General features: G+C 37.7%; 1 protein-coding gene across 1 annotated transcript in view; it reads left to right on the top strand.

Annotated features, from left to right (window-relative positions):
- The window catches only part of cir1.L (corepressor interacting with RBPJ, 1 L homeolog), a 20,936-nt gene extending 5,406 nt beyond the window's left edge, over positions 1 to 15,530 (top strand). Inside the window, exons 5-10 of the mRNA XM_018235923.2 lie at positions 490 to 548; positions 2,372 to 2,420; positions 5,042 to 5,159; positions 10,015 to 10,121; positions 12,149 to 12,240; positions 14,523 to 15,530. Of these exons, the coding sequence (XP_018091412.1) occupies positions 490 to 548; positions 2,372 to 2,420; positions 5,042 to 5,159; positions 10,015 to 10,121; positions 12,149 to 12,240; positions 14,523 to 15,405 (1,308 nt within the window). The 3' untranslated portion in view covers positions 15,406 to 15,530. The remainder of the gene's footprint in view (positions 1 to 489; positions 549 to 2,371; positions 2,421 to 5,041; positions 5,160 to 10,014; positions 10,122 to 12,148; positions 12,241 to 14,522) is intronic.

Raw genomic sequence — 15,530 nt, 5'->3', positions numbered from 1 at the left:
AGCCAGACACAAATTCATCAGAATTATCAGAGTAGCAACATCTTGGAGACTCGTCCCTGCCAGCAGAGAGCAATCCATTTTTCTCACCCACACAATCTTAGAGCTAAACAGGGTGTTTTTTTCTTTTCAAAAAGGGAGTGGGTAGCTCATAGTGTGGTTGTCATCAGAGGATGCCAATCACAAGACAAAAGCTGCCTTGGCAACATTGTTAACATTTATTTTAATTGTTTTAAATTAAATTGTGGGTGATCTGGAAATGCAAAGGTCCAGACTTCTGTTGTGAACTAGTACAATCAGCCAATCGGCATGTGTGGCCAAATTGCTAAATCATAGAATAACATGGTAATGAGCCAGTTATAAGGCACCATGAAATACAACTTGGCTTGTGATAAAGAACACACATTAATGAAAAGAATGAAACCACCTAAGAAATTGAAAACAACTAACTTAATGCGATTTTTTTTTTTTTGTTTTGTGTTTCTTTTCTAGCAAGAGGGAGAAACAACAGAGTACAAATTTGAGTGGCAGAAAACAGCACCTAGAGAAAAGTAAGTTCCCTACAAATATTCCCTGATAATTACCATTACATGAATATTGCTGAAGCTGACTGATTCAGACCATAAATAGTTCATGCCTGCACTGCTACCTGTCTCACTCAATTTAGAGCAACCAGGCAATACAAATCAAAGAGAAAGGAATCCTGTGAGATATTCTGTGTGCACTCCAATCTATGCTTTCTCTTTATTAAATATAAATAATCACAACTTGGCTGATTGTTAATGGGGTGGTAGATATTTTTTTTGAAATTTGCAGAATTAAATGAAGCCTGAAAGCTCTTGTTGGTTGGTAGTGCTTGACAGAGGAAAGTAAAACACAGTTGTGTGCTTTGTGGCACATAATTTAATGATAAACATACAAGATAGAGGGGATTGATCAATGCACATTCTCTGGCCTCCTGTAGTAATTTAGCATCTGTTCAAGGGAGTATACTTTGAAAAACAAGGGGGGTTTAGTTACAATCATAAAATTGACAAGTTACCATAACACGTAATGGTAAACCCCATATGGTAATCCTAACTATTTACCTCTGGTCATTTTTCGTAAGATGGCACCTTCCTGCATGGTAGCATTTCTTGTGATAAGTGTCTCCTGACCAAGGGGCTGTCTCTCAGGGCTTAATCCTTCCCTACCATTAGATTTTTAAGGAGAGAGACTGCCAAGAACATAACCATTGGTTTCATAACTTTAATTCTTCCCCACTTGCAGCTTTTAAGAGAGAGAAATTGCCCAGACCACCACCCATTTTTAAAGGCATACAACCACCATTAAAGGGGTTGTTCATCTTCCAACACTTGTTCAGTTCAGTTGTTTTCAGATTGTTCCCAAAAATAAATATTAATTCAATTACATTTTATTTTCTATTTCTACCTATTTCAATTACTTTATATGTGTTATAATTGATAAAATAGCTGCTAATTTTCCACAGATGATGCTGAGAAATGTATAGGCTGATGTCACAAATTCTAACAGTTCAGAATCTGGATTACTAGGTCTGAATTACTGAGTGGACAGACTAAAACACCAGGGGCGGGAACATTAATCTTTAAATTTAAATGTAAAAAAAAATGGTCAAAAATAAAACATTGAAAGTAATTGAAAAAACTCTATTTCCGGTCAACAATCTGAAAAAACTGACCTGACAAAGTTTTGGAAGGTGAGCAACTCCTTTAAAGGGACATGTAAGGGTGCTACAACCACGTGGAAGTTTGGACATTCATCCTACAGCGCAACTCTGCTAAAGTACAAAAATATACAAAAAGGGTGTTGTGGGAGCACTCCAAGACTATACTCCATACACAAGTATAGTGGAAGTGCGACTGATCTGGTCAAGTTAACTACAAACATACAAAAGAGAGGCGTTAGTTCAATGCACATAGAATGGTGCCCTGTTTCACTAGTAATTTAGTATATATGCAAGTGCATATACTTTAAAAAAAACAAAAAACGGGGTTTTAGTTGCAAATTTATGATCAAAGCAATGACTAGTGTTTTTGATCATGTAATACGGACAGCTCCAATCCTGTCACTGGCAAAAGGCAATAATAAAATATATTTTCAAATGCAACTAGAAAGGCTATGTTTGCTTTTAAACACTGATTGTAAACAAAACACCAGTTTTCCAAAACATTTCCAGGGGGTTAGTGAGCATACACTGTGTTACTTTTCAATTTAATGGTACTTTGCTGTGTCTATATTAGGACATCATGAAAAAGTGGTGTATTTAATAGATAAGATTGAGAACCAGTGACATAGAACATAATTCAGTAGCATGGAATGTTTGCCTTGAACAGTTATGGCTGTTTTATTTTAGGTATGCTAAGGATGACATGAATATCAGAGATCAGCCTTTTGGCATTCAGGTATGTAAAATTTATATTGTTTTTATATCATTTGTTGCTTTTTTTTTTTTTTTTTTTTAAGTTGACTTCACATTCACACAGTTAAATAGCTAAACATAAAAAACAATATAGACTGCACTCGTGGCAGTTACAATTGGCAAATTGCAGTTCATGCATTTCTTGAAATTAGTGGTAGGCAGGTGAACCAATTTGTGATTTTTGACTGTGGACTCTATACTGTGGTGTACTGCATGATCATTTCGATGAGGAATCCATTAAGCCACAGACTGACTTTAGTCAATTCAACGTTTCAGGAATTCCTAAACTCCTGTAGTGCTACGTCCATTGCACAAGACAGTCTGTCACTTAAAGGGGATTTGAGCCCAAAAACATGAATTGATGTAAACAGGTGTTCTCTGAGCAGTTTTGCCATGTTTAGTAACTTTCTATTTTGAGATATTTAAATATTTAGACTGCTAATTGCTGTCTTTTTAGCTCAATTGAAAGTCAACAACCCAAAAGTTAACTGAATCCAGGAAGTACATGAAAAGTGCTTAGAAAGTGCATCGACAGCTAGAGTCGCTGACTCATTGGGCCTTCAACAAGCTGTTGATCTGAATCCTGCCTGGCAGTGTATAACTCTTTAAAAACAATACTTGCTGTATATCTTCCGAAACCACTTTATAGATGAGGCTGTTTCACACCCGCATACACAAACAAAACGTTTGGACTGGTAGGGCTAATTCCACAGAGATATCCCAAAACCGCATGTGCAGTTAGATGCGTAGGGCTGCATAGGTGGATGTGTCTGTGGGATTAGCCCCACCAGTCCCAACATAGACAGGCAGTTTAAACATAACTGTCAATTGAGAAAGGGAGTTTGATGGCATCTGTATAAGAGGGCGTTATGCCCATGGGACTTTAATTCAATTTGCATACTGTAATGGGACACGGATCCACTAATAAAAACAATTTTTAATTGTTTTAGGGGCTGTGTCCCATACCACACAAAAAGCAGTTGGAGGGTGGTGAATTGCTTGATTTTAAGTGGTGGATATTGTAGTAATATTTTCATTAAAAGTTATGTGTGTTTATAAACTAACAAAGTTCTCAGTACTCTGAATAAGAATTCATTTTTTGGGGGTTTACATCCCTTTAAATAAGAGACAAAGTGCAGGAAAACTATATGGAAGTAAAGCCTATTCTGCTTTATCATTTCTACATGATTGTAGGAATGATGTCCAGCCAAGCCACCTAGGAAACTAAGGTACAGCAGCAAAGTGATAGAGGAAGAATACCTGTGTATATTCAGCAGATGATCATTTTGATGTAATATGGCCAGAAAAACATGTAGTATGCAGTCTAATAGGCCCACTATAGAAGAAACGTTTAGACAGTACTGATCTTTATAACCTATGAATTGCAAATGATAGTCTTTGCTTACTTAATGTGCTAATTACTCTCTGTGTCATAAGACTTTTCAAAACTTTCATTCATGTACAATATCTGGCCCTTTCTAAAAAATGGCTTCCCAAGGGACTTGGGATATTTTTGCTGTGGCTTATTTCGACTTTTTTTTTTTTTTAAATGAACGTTAGTGAGAACTGGCTTATTGCTGCTACTACAGAGATAAATTCCCTTGATATAATGTAGCGCCCACCTGCAGCCATGTTAAAATGCAGAATTTTACAGGGCATTCATCCAACAAACATGAACAATATAGTGTATTGAGGGAGATTGGGGGAAACTACTTTGTTTCACTATGCAAATGACATGCAGTGTTTTCCAAACAAGGTTGGAGAAAACCACACACCTTACATACCCAGGTAACTTCTCTTGGTGCCCAATGGAGTCGGCCACCTCGCTTACAGGATACAAATAAATTCACTGGCACACAAGACGTGCTTTAGCAGGGCAAGCCCTTGCAGTTTTATTAATGCAATATGCATCGTTTCAGGGACATTCCCCTTTGTCAAGCATCATGCTTGACAAAGGGGAGTGTCCCCAAAACATTGCACATGCAGTGTTTTCTCAATGCCTTCAACAATTTCACAGAATAAAGTGATTTATACTGGCAAGCATACAGTAATTCTAAATGACTGATTCATTTAGTGTCCAAATTGTCCATGACTTTTAATATAATGCTACAATAACAGTACTGGTACCGCACATAAGAAAGGTTGCACACTCAGATCAGATTCACCAGCATTTTCTTTCCGTTATATATAGTGTGAACAGTTTTTGTGGGTATAACAAGAGGGCTGCCAAAATATATTGGTACCCATAGAAGCAGGTCTGCTCCTTCCTCTCCTGCAGCTAGCTAATCACAATTTAGAAGGTTGGCTGTGATCATTGAAAGTACAGCATCAACCCTGTCTTTGACTCTTGTGCTAAGAGGCAGTAGTGTCAACTATGCTGTAACAAAAATATGCAATTATTATATGTGTGTGATTAACTTCTGTTCACTTGTTTTGATTTTGTGAAGCTGATTGTATAGAGGTTCCTTCAATAACACCAGTCCTTGGACAATGTTATGCAGCAGAGGCACAGTTAGGGCATATTTTTCTTGTATTAGTACATTGCTGAGGTACTCTTCCCATGATGCAGTCCTGTGACATCTTTCTTCTCTAAACCTATCACAGGTTCGAAATGTGCGGTGTATAAAATGTCACAAATGGGGACATGTCAACACCGATCGAGAATGCCCTTTGTTTGGTCTCTCTGGTATCAATGCCAGCTCAGTCACCACTGATGGATCAGGTAAGCACCATATACCGTGACATCATTTACTGAATTCATTGTACATTTTTTAAATTGTTAATCTTTTATGTTATTGTTTCAGACCAGTCATTGTGTTATAATATACATATTCAGACCAACCCTCAATTCGTTTTTCGTGAAATCATAGATTTTGATGAACAGACTGTTTGTTTTTTGGTTTTTTTAAGCGTGCCAGAGGAAGTGTAATTAGTTAGAAGATGCAATTAGTTACTTTTACGTGTATATAAGCATCATGTTTTAAATCTTAAAATCTACTATATTGCCACCAAAACAATATACCTTATGCATAGACTTTCTGTATTGAGCAGTCAGTACTATGTGGGCCGATTCTGCCATTAGTGGTTGCAGTGCTGGGTTGCAAAAATGCATGCAAACATGCCAGTGTACAAAACAGTGTGTTTTCTCTCTCTCTTCTGCACCCATTAATGTGTCCAGGGTATGCCCCTAGTAGTTCAGTTACTAAATACAATGCAGAAGAGCGAACCAGTCTAAGCAATCTACAAGATGGGGGAATGGTTTAAAAAGTGGCGGGTGGGGGTCACAAAAATATTTGAAGTTGTATACCAATTTTGTGGAACACCGTCATAATTTTATGGTATTTAGTTGTAAAATAGATATAGCAGGAAACATTGTGTTTAATATTGCCTTTCCAAAAAGTATTTAGCAGGCAGAAAAATGGGGTCACATAAGTTATATCAAGGATTAAACCTAGCTCTTAAAGATTAAAGGTGGAATAGTATTCATAATAGTGTCTATATTTTGTTCCCCTTTAAACAAATTAAAGTATTATGGTGAGGGTTTTCTATGTGCACTGGTCTTTCTCTGTGTGCATATAATTAAGAATAAGAGATTATGGACTCCCCCTGACATATGGCAGACAGACTGCAAGGAAAGCACACCTATCTGTTATATAGAGCCAATCTCTTGCTGTCTGTGGTAGAGGTCCCCAAACTTTCAGGTGAATTTTCAACACATCCCCCTAGACTAGCATTGAGTGCAGCACAGATGCTGTTGCACGTGAGAAATCTCTTATTTTATGGGGCATATTTATCAAGGGTCGAATTTCAAATTGAAAAAACTTCGAAATTCAAAAAGACCAACCGAAATTAAGTTGTTTTTTTTGGGTCGAATAGGTCAGTTTTTTTTCCAAAGTCCCCCAATTGACTCCAAATGGGTTCTAGGAGGTCCCCCATAGGCTAAAACAGCAATTCGGCAGGTTTTAGATGGCGAATGGTTGGTCGAATTTTTAAAGAGACAGTACATGATTAATTTCGATATTCAAATTTTTTTTCAAATTCAAATCGAATTTGGACTATTTCCTAGTCGAAGTACACAAAAAATAGCTCGAAATTCGAAAATTTTTTCATTCGAAAATTCACCTCGACCTTTGATAAATCTGCCCCTATGTATACAGTAGATACACCTCATGGTTGGCAAACCTCAAACAAATGTCAGTACCTTACACATAGATTAAGGTTATTATTCAGTGGCTGCTTATTCAGCAGTGCTCCCCTCTCTGCATGTGTGCATTTATTTTTCAGACATTTCTAGGACAGTTAAGGTTTCTATGGGTTACAAGACCTGTATTTTACCACAAAGGTACTTGTTGTTCAATGAAACCAGAGCTGAATACTGGTGCAGGGTTTGTACGTCTTTTAGAATACCACTTTTAGAAAGTTGTTTATAGTTTAATTTACAATTTATTTATATACAGTTGTCTTTCCAACACTTTTGGATCAGTGTCCTGTTAAAGCTTTGTATACCCTTGTGTTCTTGAGAGGAGCATCAGTAACCTTGAAGCGTGTGTATCCTGAGCTTTCCCTGCAGGTTCATTTTGTTTTAATACAGGTCTGAACAAACTGCTTCTTTTGATTACACAGACTGTAGAAGTGAACAGTATGATCACAATAGGTTGAGTCTAAAAATACATCTCGACGTTGCTAAGGTCCTGACCTAACAGTAAGAAGAGTTGCTGCAGAGTCCCTCGTGATGAAGCCTACCTTGAATCCTTATAGAAACAAAAATCCATAGATATTCTATGATGAAAAGGGTTCACTGGGAAACACTGCATGGCAGTTTGGCCATAGAGAAGTTCAGACATCAGAGAAAGCTAAATTCACGTCATGTTGGACAGCAAGAACTTATATGTAGTGGGTTGTTTTTTTTTGTTGTTGTTCCTGTCTGTATGATAGAGGTCAGCAGCATAGCTAAGGCTGGAGGAAATCTCCAGGCAATAATGACAAAACAGATGTCACAGCCACAGAGTAGAAATTGAGATGGGTATTGCAAAGAGCATTGACCCAGATATTGCTAAGGTCAGTGACCCACATGCAATCTCTGATCCCTGCTGTTCATGGTGGATCATCTTCATGAGTATAATTGATTTGTTGCCATGGGGAAAGCTGTATCCTCTGCAAGATATGCCATACCTTTTAGCAGACCTTTGTCCCTAACAGTTTCTATACTGTGCTGTGTATGAATTTTAGTCCATTGCTATTTGTGTCATCATCAGTGGTCCATCATTGCTATTTAGTACTGCATTAAATAATGTTTTATTCATAAGCTCTATCCCTGGAAACAAGGGGTAGAAAAAGTAACCTAAAATGAACCGTTTTAATCAGCTGCTAACAATAAGGGAGTCTGATAAAAGGGTGAAATTGTTCTTTTAAATACATATTTAGCACTGAGAGGGGACTTATAACCTAATTCTGAAACCCTAGTAGTGTCTCCTAAACTTAAAGGCAAACTCTGGCTTCCAAACCAAAATTTGATAAAGAGGCCCACATAACACAGAAACCCCTAATATACCCATCACCGTTACCTGTTTCTTCAAAACATATTCATAAATGCCGTTTACTACAAATTGTAACAACTTCTCCACAGTTTACAGACAGCATGCAGGAACTACATAACCCACAATGCATTGCACTATGATGTTCTGTTCCTTATTGAAATCACGTGTGCAGTGAATTGTGGGGTTTGGAGGATGCAGGCTGAGGACAGCTGGCTTTTGATACAAAGTAACTGTAGTCAGCCAGCTCAGCAAAGTAGTCTGTCAGATCAGCAGAAAAGCAGGGGGCTAGGATTAGGGAACTGTTCCAAACCATTAAAAATCATGAGAAGTCTGCAATATACATCAATTAATAAATATGGAAAGTTGCTTGAAATTATGTTTTCTTTTCAAAAAGCTTAAGTTATGTTTTTGTGTAAAAAAAATAAATAAATAGTTTTCCCATTTAAACTGATGGCAAAATGAACTAATGAAGATGCAACTATGTTAGCACTGATCTCCGTCATCACAAGTTAGGGTTTTTAAAGACATTGTATTCATATAAATATACTTTTTAAATCATGTAATATTTTTTTTTCTAAAGGCATATTTTTTTTCCTGTATTCTAAAGTGCTCAAGTGTTTTACCAGTTCTGTGGTTTATCTGCTGTAGCTAAACTACCCTGTGCTACATGTTAAGGCTCGGTGTACATGTAGCATTTTAATCTTTGCTCCTTTTCTAGTCAAGTCACCCCTATCCACATGCCCCGATCTACTTAGTGATATATGTAAACGCTGTCTATAAGATGTGCTCTGATTTTGGGTGAATTATACTAAAGCCATAGAGGACCCTTTTTTTGTTTTGTTACTCTAGGAAAGGAGTATAGACTGTCTCTCTGGTACCAGGAAATACTCTCCCTATGTAAGCACAAAAAGTGACCTTTTCCCCCAAAACTAGTTATTATTTTCACATTCTATAAATTGCCATTCACATCAGGAATTGAAAATGTTTTTGTTTTTTTACTTGGTGCGCATTTAAAAATTCAGCAGTGTTTTCTAAAAAGCAAGATGAATACCTGTAGTTTTCTGATATGGCTTTTGGGGACTATTCCCAAATAAGTGCTCTCTAAAGTTCCATTGCACTCAGTAGACTGGGCAGGTAAAAGATGGCTGAACACAACAGAGCTGTTAACAAATATGCACAGGATGTAATTTGTTGGGTCAAATTTTGTTTTTGGTGTTCGGAAACGGAAACATTATTACCTGGACAAGATGGTATAAATTTTAAAAAATGAAATTATTTTATTTTGATAATTTAACCAACAACGTGTTGAAAGTATTTCACATGCACTAAGCGGCAGAGTTGCAGACTTTCATTTGTATTTTCTTTTTTTTTTTTAAACCCCATTACACAAAGTAAAGTTGCCAGAGTCTGTGGTTTTCAAACGGATCCTAATTATTTCACTAAGAAGCAAATGTCTCTGCTCCTTTAATACTGCCTGTCTCTGCAGGAATTTTGTATAGCAGAAATATTACATTTGCTGAGAAGCTAAGCGATCCCTGGGCGTCTGTCACTAAGTGGAATAATGGTCATTAGTAGTAGCTGGAATTTAAGTGCAAACGATACTTCATTGTGCTGTGAACATGAAAGTTTATGGCTTCTTGGAAGTGTCGCTCTACTTTATAGGTGCTTTGTTCTTGCTTGTGGCCTCTGAGAGGTCCTTAGCTTAATGTATTATAATACCCAGATCCTTTCCTGCATTGTTCCATAATGAGAAGCATTCCGTTTGGCAATATACTAGTATATTGTTTTTCGTATTTGTAACATAAGAATTCTGCCCCCCCCCCATAACACTTAAATACAAATGCAATTATTTTGTATTCCAAATCTCTCGGCTGCTGTTTTACAAAATCATATATGATGCTTTTCCCAGCAGAAGATTATTGAGTTTGATTTAGCTGTGATTTTACTTAACAAAGCTTCAAACGTGTTCCTGCCGCGGAGCCGGGATAAAGCTAAAGGGAAATATCAATGATATGTTCAGACTGAGATTTCTGTTCGCAGGGCCATCAATGCACCCCTCGGAGTTAATGGCGGAGATGAGAAGCAGTGGGTTTGCGCTGAAACAAAATGTGCTGGGGAGAAACTTGACCGTAAATGATCCATCACAGGTAATGATCTTTTTATCGGTAAGCTGAAAATCTCTATGAATCTGCATCTGATTGCCTGGAAATTGCTACTTAGCATTCAGCAATATGCATATATGTAGGAACGAGAGAAAGGGCATTGAAATAGCTCATGAAGTCGCGTGTTTCACAATATTGCTGAAGTATCAAAGAGGAAACCATTTACTGATTTTTTTTTTTTTTTTTTGTGTTCATTTCATCTGTGCCTTTTTGCATAAATTGAACCAGTTCCCCAGGCAGCAAAGAGTGAAACCTGAGTAATAACCATCATCTCCCAGCACATTGTTGGTTTTGTGATACCTGCTGGCTGGTCCCGGAGTGGCTCTGAATAGGAAGAATAGAAAGGAATTTGTTTCTAGATGGACACAATCAGGGATGGCAGTACTCCACATTGACTCGATAGTGCAGGATAAAAACTGGCTACATTAGATTCCCATCATCCTGGCACCAAGAGATTGCTGTAATTGAATATTCATAATAAAAAAGACAGACATCTCCACAGCAACAACATACCTGAGAGTAACGCCGTCGCTTACTGATGGCCACTCTATAAAGCTTTTTCTCCAAGCAATCTATTCGCAGGCACTTTCAGTGATGGATTTGTCAAGAGCCTTTGAAAGCAGACAAAGCCCTGTACTGAACAAACCGAAACATATTATAGCTGTTTGTAAAGGACACTGGTATAAAACTTGGTACAGTGTGTTCCTTACCCACCACATTCAGGATCCATGTCTTTCTGTTATTGTAATGGTTTCCCCATGCATTATGCTGCACAATAGGGAATAACTGAAGACTTGGTGATACAGTTAACTGCCAACAATTAGTAACAGAATGTTTAGAAGCAGGTACTTCCATATAAGTTTGGTGGTAAAACATTTGATAAAGTTACCACTTCCTTCATGCTTGAGGTCATGTATAAAAGTTCCTGTAAGCCAAATTCGCTTATATATTTGCTACATTGTCTAGGTCAGGGATCCCCAACCTTTTGAACCTGTGAGCAACATTCAGATGTAAAAGGAGTTGGGGAGCAACACAAGCATGAAAAATGTTCTTGGGGTGCCAAATAAGGGCTGTGATTGGCAATTTTGTAGCCCCTATGTGGATTGTCAACCTACATTGAGGCTCTGTATAGCAGTACAACTGGTTTTTATACAACCAAAACTTGCCTCCAAGCCTGGAATCCAATAATATGACCTGCTTTGAGGCCACTGGGAGCAACAGCCAAGGGGTCGGAGAGCAACATGTTGCTCACGAGCTACTGGTTGGGGATCACTGGTCTAGGTTGTGACTTTGGTTGATTTGCAGGAGTGAAGAGTGCCCATGCTTCACATAGAATAATGTCTATGTTGTTATTGGAATGGATGTCTAAGGAAAGGACATAATCACATGGGGCAACTGTAGACAAATTCACACTTCATAACAGGCTAGTTACACCAAAAATGAAAGGGTTATCCATGCATTTAAATATAATCTGTTACCCCACACTTTTTATGAGGTAAGAGACCCTAACACCACATCCTGCATCCTGGACAGTAATAGGTGGCTTGGAACAGTTCTGAATTTCTACAACCAAAACACAATTGGGGTTGTTGATATAGGTCGTCCGGTTGTAGCAAAAGAGTATCAGGAGCTTAGACAATATCCGTTGATTATGAAATGGAGAATGTGAAGAGGAATGCTTACACGTGAGCATGAGAAGCCTCTGTATAATGAGCTGCTCTTTATCTCACAGCCTAACAAAAGCTGGGGTAGAAGGAAGAGTTTTGTTTATACAGAGGACTTCTCATTGGACTGCTAATTTCTTTTGAACTAACTTAATTTAAAATATGAAAAAGGGAAGGGGGTATACTGCCCCTTCTAAATTGAAAGTTGAAAGAGCTTAAAGACATAACCTATTGCTAAAAGAAATGTACATTTGTGCAACATGATAACCCCAGGTAGCCGTCTTTTTGTATTTGGTCTGTTTGTCAGAGCCCTTGCTTATGTGTTTGTTCTCCTGCTTCTTTGTCAAGGTCTATGTTGTAAGTGATGCAGAGGAGGAAGATGATCCGGAAGTTGAATTTCTAAAATCTCTCACAACTAAGCAAAAACAGAAGCTTCTGAGGTAAACCCCATGGTGTATATGCTGTTTACTAGCATAGGTGTAAAATTGCTCAAGTGGATTAGGCGTAGCAGGGGATTGGGGACTTTGATCATACTAGAGTAAAAGAAGTTTATTTTTAATTGGCTTTTAGGGCTAGTGTTGTTTTGGCATTTGCACCTATGCTGGTAAAGAAACTCAAACTGTCATAACGCTCCATCAATAGATTTAAATGATTAGGAGTTTGCCAGCTTAACTAACATATTACACTGGATATTTGCATTGTACTACTAGAGTGCTGCTGTTTCATTTTTACTATCTACCACCAAATTTAAATTCAACATGATTTTAATGTACTACCAAAAGAATGGTCAAATTGAATAAAAATGTGCTATTTAGAAATACACACATACGCACACACACAGCATCAAGTATGATGCATCTGAATCCATTTAATGGGTATACTGTATGTTTTAAACACTATCTCTATTTATTGAGTTTATGTTGAATGTTGACATATATTTTATGTTTCCATTTAAAAAAAACAACAAAAAAAAGTAAAATGTGCAACAATATCCTCTGCCTCTCTGGGTGTCAGATATTGCCAGTGAATGTTATAACCACGAGCCTTACAAAATCTCCTTGGGCTTTTTGGTGTGACCTTGTCATCTCAAAAGGTTTTTAGTCCATGAATGGGTGCAACCACTGAAATAAAATTTGATTTTGTTTCCTAGATTTTGCCCAAATTTACTCTGCAAAGTAATTGCTCCCACAAACTGAGAAATTGCACTACAATCTGGCTTAAATCAATCAATGTAGCCCAGTGTATTTGGCCAACAGACTCGTGTGAATTATCTTTGAGATGAGGTGCTTGCTTGACTCTCGAGAGGTCTGTGCCAACCATTCTGCCCATAGGCTCAGTAAACACATTGATAAACAGTTGGACATTGTAGAACCAACTGTAGCAGAATACATGTTTTGTTTTAAAACGATATTGAGATATTTAGCGTTTGTGGTTTCATGGAAATGAATATCCCCGCACATAAAACCCAATCCATGAAGGCGTAAACTGTTCTATTTTCAAAAACCTAATTCTGTCTTAACAGCATGGTTTGTATTTGTACAGCTGTAATGCATACTGTAATTGAATTGTCCGTTGAAGGAAAATATTCCACAATGAGAAGAAAATGAATTATAGGATTTAGATTGTGAGTTGTTGTATAGTTTTCCCCTTTGGATACATTTTCATCTCCAGCAGGGATGCTAGTATTATGTTAAGTACAGATACGTGGTAAAATTTCACATGGTTTCAAAAGAGAAAAACAGCTATTTTGTACCATGCCTTATACTGTTTCTAAATGAAATAATAGCTATGTTCAGCAAGGTATATATTTTTTTTTTAGGGGGAAATTGGCCTGTAATACTAAGGAGGCTTTAGATACATAAGGGATTTCCATTAGGCTTCTCTTATATTGAGACAAATTTGGTCATACATGTTCATTGTCTTTCAGACAATTTAGTAGGTGTGTGTGTGTGTGTATATATATATATATATATATATGTGTGTGTGTATATATATATATATTGTTGGGGATTTTGTGAACATCAATAAAATTCACTTATGGTTACATCTGAGTGCTTCTGAATATCATCTACTACATATTTTTAAGTGTGTGTGTGTATATAATTATAGCTACATGGAGATCCAAATTTACCTGATTGGATCGCAAAGAGGTATTCAACTTTAAGTTGACTGATGGTCATTTACAAAGGTTGATGGGCGATGTTATTCTTCCAAATGGTGGAGAGAAACAGGATGGATTGGTCACAGAGGCCTGACCATCTCACTCGGTGTTGCCAGAATTAGTGGAATCTATTGGCATGAGAATTCACTCTCTTGCACATCGCTTACTTTTTACATGTATACCTCTGCTAGAATTTTTCCTCTTTCATGAATTGGTAAACCACCTAATAGTCATGATTATCTACTTGCTTACTGCCCATAGTAATATCATATACATATTACTACAGTCTGTTACTGTACAGAAATGAAGGCAGTTGAATGGGAAGAGGTAAAAACTTGATTTAGGTTAAAAAAACTATGAAAAAACTACACTATGAAACAGGACACTTGGCATCATGTATTTTCATTGTATTCTCATGTTATAATTGAATGTTTACATTTAAAGTTGTAATTCTAATAAAAGTCTAGGATAAAATTTCCTAGACTTTACTACGTGCTATTATTGGGTAATAAGAAATGTTTCTTTTGTTCTTGTTATCTTTGCCATTTCTTTCTAAAATAGAAAGCTAGATCGTCTGGAAAAGAAGAAAAAGAAGAAAGAAAAGAAACAGAAAAGATCCCAGAAAAAGAAAAGCAAGAGTAAGCATAAGAAGCACAAAAGCAGCAGCTCCTCCAGTGACACATCTAGTAGTAGTGACAGTGAGTCCGAGAGTGAGGCTGAACGCAGACACAAGAAGAAGGAGAGCAGAAAAGAGAAACATGCTAAGGAATCCAACCAAAGCAGCAATGACTCTGATGAAAAACACAAGACAAGAAAACCCAACTCTTCAGAGCAAATGATGAGTGAACGGAGAAAAAGTAAGAAAGATCTAGTGAATCCTGACTGTAACTCCAACAGAAGTATCCAGAAGGCATCACAGGAAGAAAGGAGAGTTCATCACACTAGTGAAACTGATGGCAGTGTCAAACAGACTGAGAAGTCCCAGAAAAGCCACAGGAATTATAGAGCTAGATCCAGCAGTATCTCCAGCAATGAACAACCAAGAAACAATGGGCAACGAAGTAAGAGTAGAAGCAGGAGTAGGAGCAGAAATAACTATGAGAAAAAGGAATATAATGGTAAAAAAGGCAAAGATAAAGCAAGAAGCAAGGAAAGGAGGAGCAGGAGCGTAGACCGGAGCCCGGAAAGGGATAGGGGCCAGGACAGGGCCAGGATCTGGGAAAGGGATAGGGGCCAGGAAAGGAGCCGGGAAAGGGATAGGGGCCAGGACAGGGACATCAGCCGGGAATGGGATAGAAGGGACCGGGAAAGAGATAGAAGCCGGGAAAGGGGCCAGGACAGGGACAGGAGCCGGGAAAGGGATAGGAGGGGCCAGGACAGGAGCCGGGATAGGGACCAGGACAGGGACAGGAGCCATCGAGACCGAGATCATAAAAGGAAATAGTATTTTATAAAGGACTCACTTCAGTTGCCTGCTAGAAATCCTTGTACGATATTCATATTCCTTATGTAACTTGGGATTTTAGCATTGTATATGCTTCTTTTTGGAATTAAAGTATATCTCCTTGC

This window comes from Xenopus laevis, chromosome 9_10L (assembly GCF_017654675.1).
Source record: "Xenopus laevis strain J_2021 chromosome 9_10L, Xenopus_laevis_v10.1, whole genome shotgun sequence".
In the NCBI taxonomy this organism is placed as follows: Eukaryota; Metazoa; Chordata; class Amphibia; order Anura; family Pipidae; genus Xenopus; species Xenopus laevis.
Note: the sequence above shows the minus strand (reverse complement) of the source record. Positions and strands in the feature narration are given on the sequence as shown.